The 635-nt window shown below is 36.5% G+C and overlaps 1 protein-coding gene across 1 annotated transcript in view; it reads right to left on the bottom strand.

Moving 5' to 3' along the window:
• Nucleotides 1-264: 264 nt before the first annotated feature.
• The window catches only part of LOC138035490 (tigger transposable element-derived protein 6-like), a 1,308-nt gene continuing 937 nt past the window's right edge, over nt 265-635 (bottom strand). Inside the window, exon 1 of the mRNA XM_068882162.1 lies at nt 265-635. This exon is cut by the window's right edge and continues 937 nt beyond it. Coding sequence (XP_068738263.1) covers nt 265-635 — 371 coding nt within the window.

The raw sequence follows: 635 nt of genomic DNA on the forward strand, positions 1-635 counted from the left end.
ATGAACGGTGGAAATGTTTAGAATACTCCCAACGACTGCGACAAAATATGTTTGCATTACAGTATTTATTTTTTTTATTTAAGTGGAACAACTGATCCGATTACTACAAACATAGATTACACCTCAAATTTGAAGAAATCAGACGAGTGAAACAAGCTCTATACAAACATAACGAATCAATACCGTACTCTGAAACTGATCAAATGAGCCTAACAAGCTGTATATTGTACATAAAAACCATAAAAACTTTGTCCTTTTCAATCTTTAACAATAATAGTCATCAATTCTTGATTGTTTGAGGTTTTTAAATTTCATTTTCTGAAGCAAGTCGGTTGCCTTGCTAATGGCCAGCGTTAGATCTTCTTGTCCATGATATCTGGAATATTCCAGCAGCATTTCAGATAATCGTAACGCCTCGTTTTCCAATTTAATGGCTGGTTCCTTTGTGGTTTGATCCTCCTCTTCGTCCGAGTCTTCCACGTGAAATTGCTTTGCTGGTGTTGCTTCAGTGGAAATGCTCTTATGATTCTTCAAAATTTCTTCTCTTGCCTTTTCTCTCCATTTTGGATCTGCTGAGTCAAAGAGACCAGAGCATATCTGAATTTCATCTTCAGCCGCTAAAAACTCTTCTGCAG

This window comes from Montipora capricornis, unplaced genomic scaffold (genome assembly GCF_036669925.1).
Source record: "Montipora capricornis isolate CH-2021 unplaced genomic scaffold, ASM3666992v2 scaffold_415, whole genome shotgun sequence".
NCBI lineage: Eukaryota > Metazoa > Cnidaria > Anthozoa > Scleractinia > Acroporidae > Montipora > Montipora capricornis.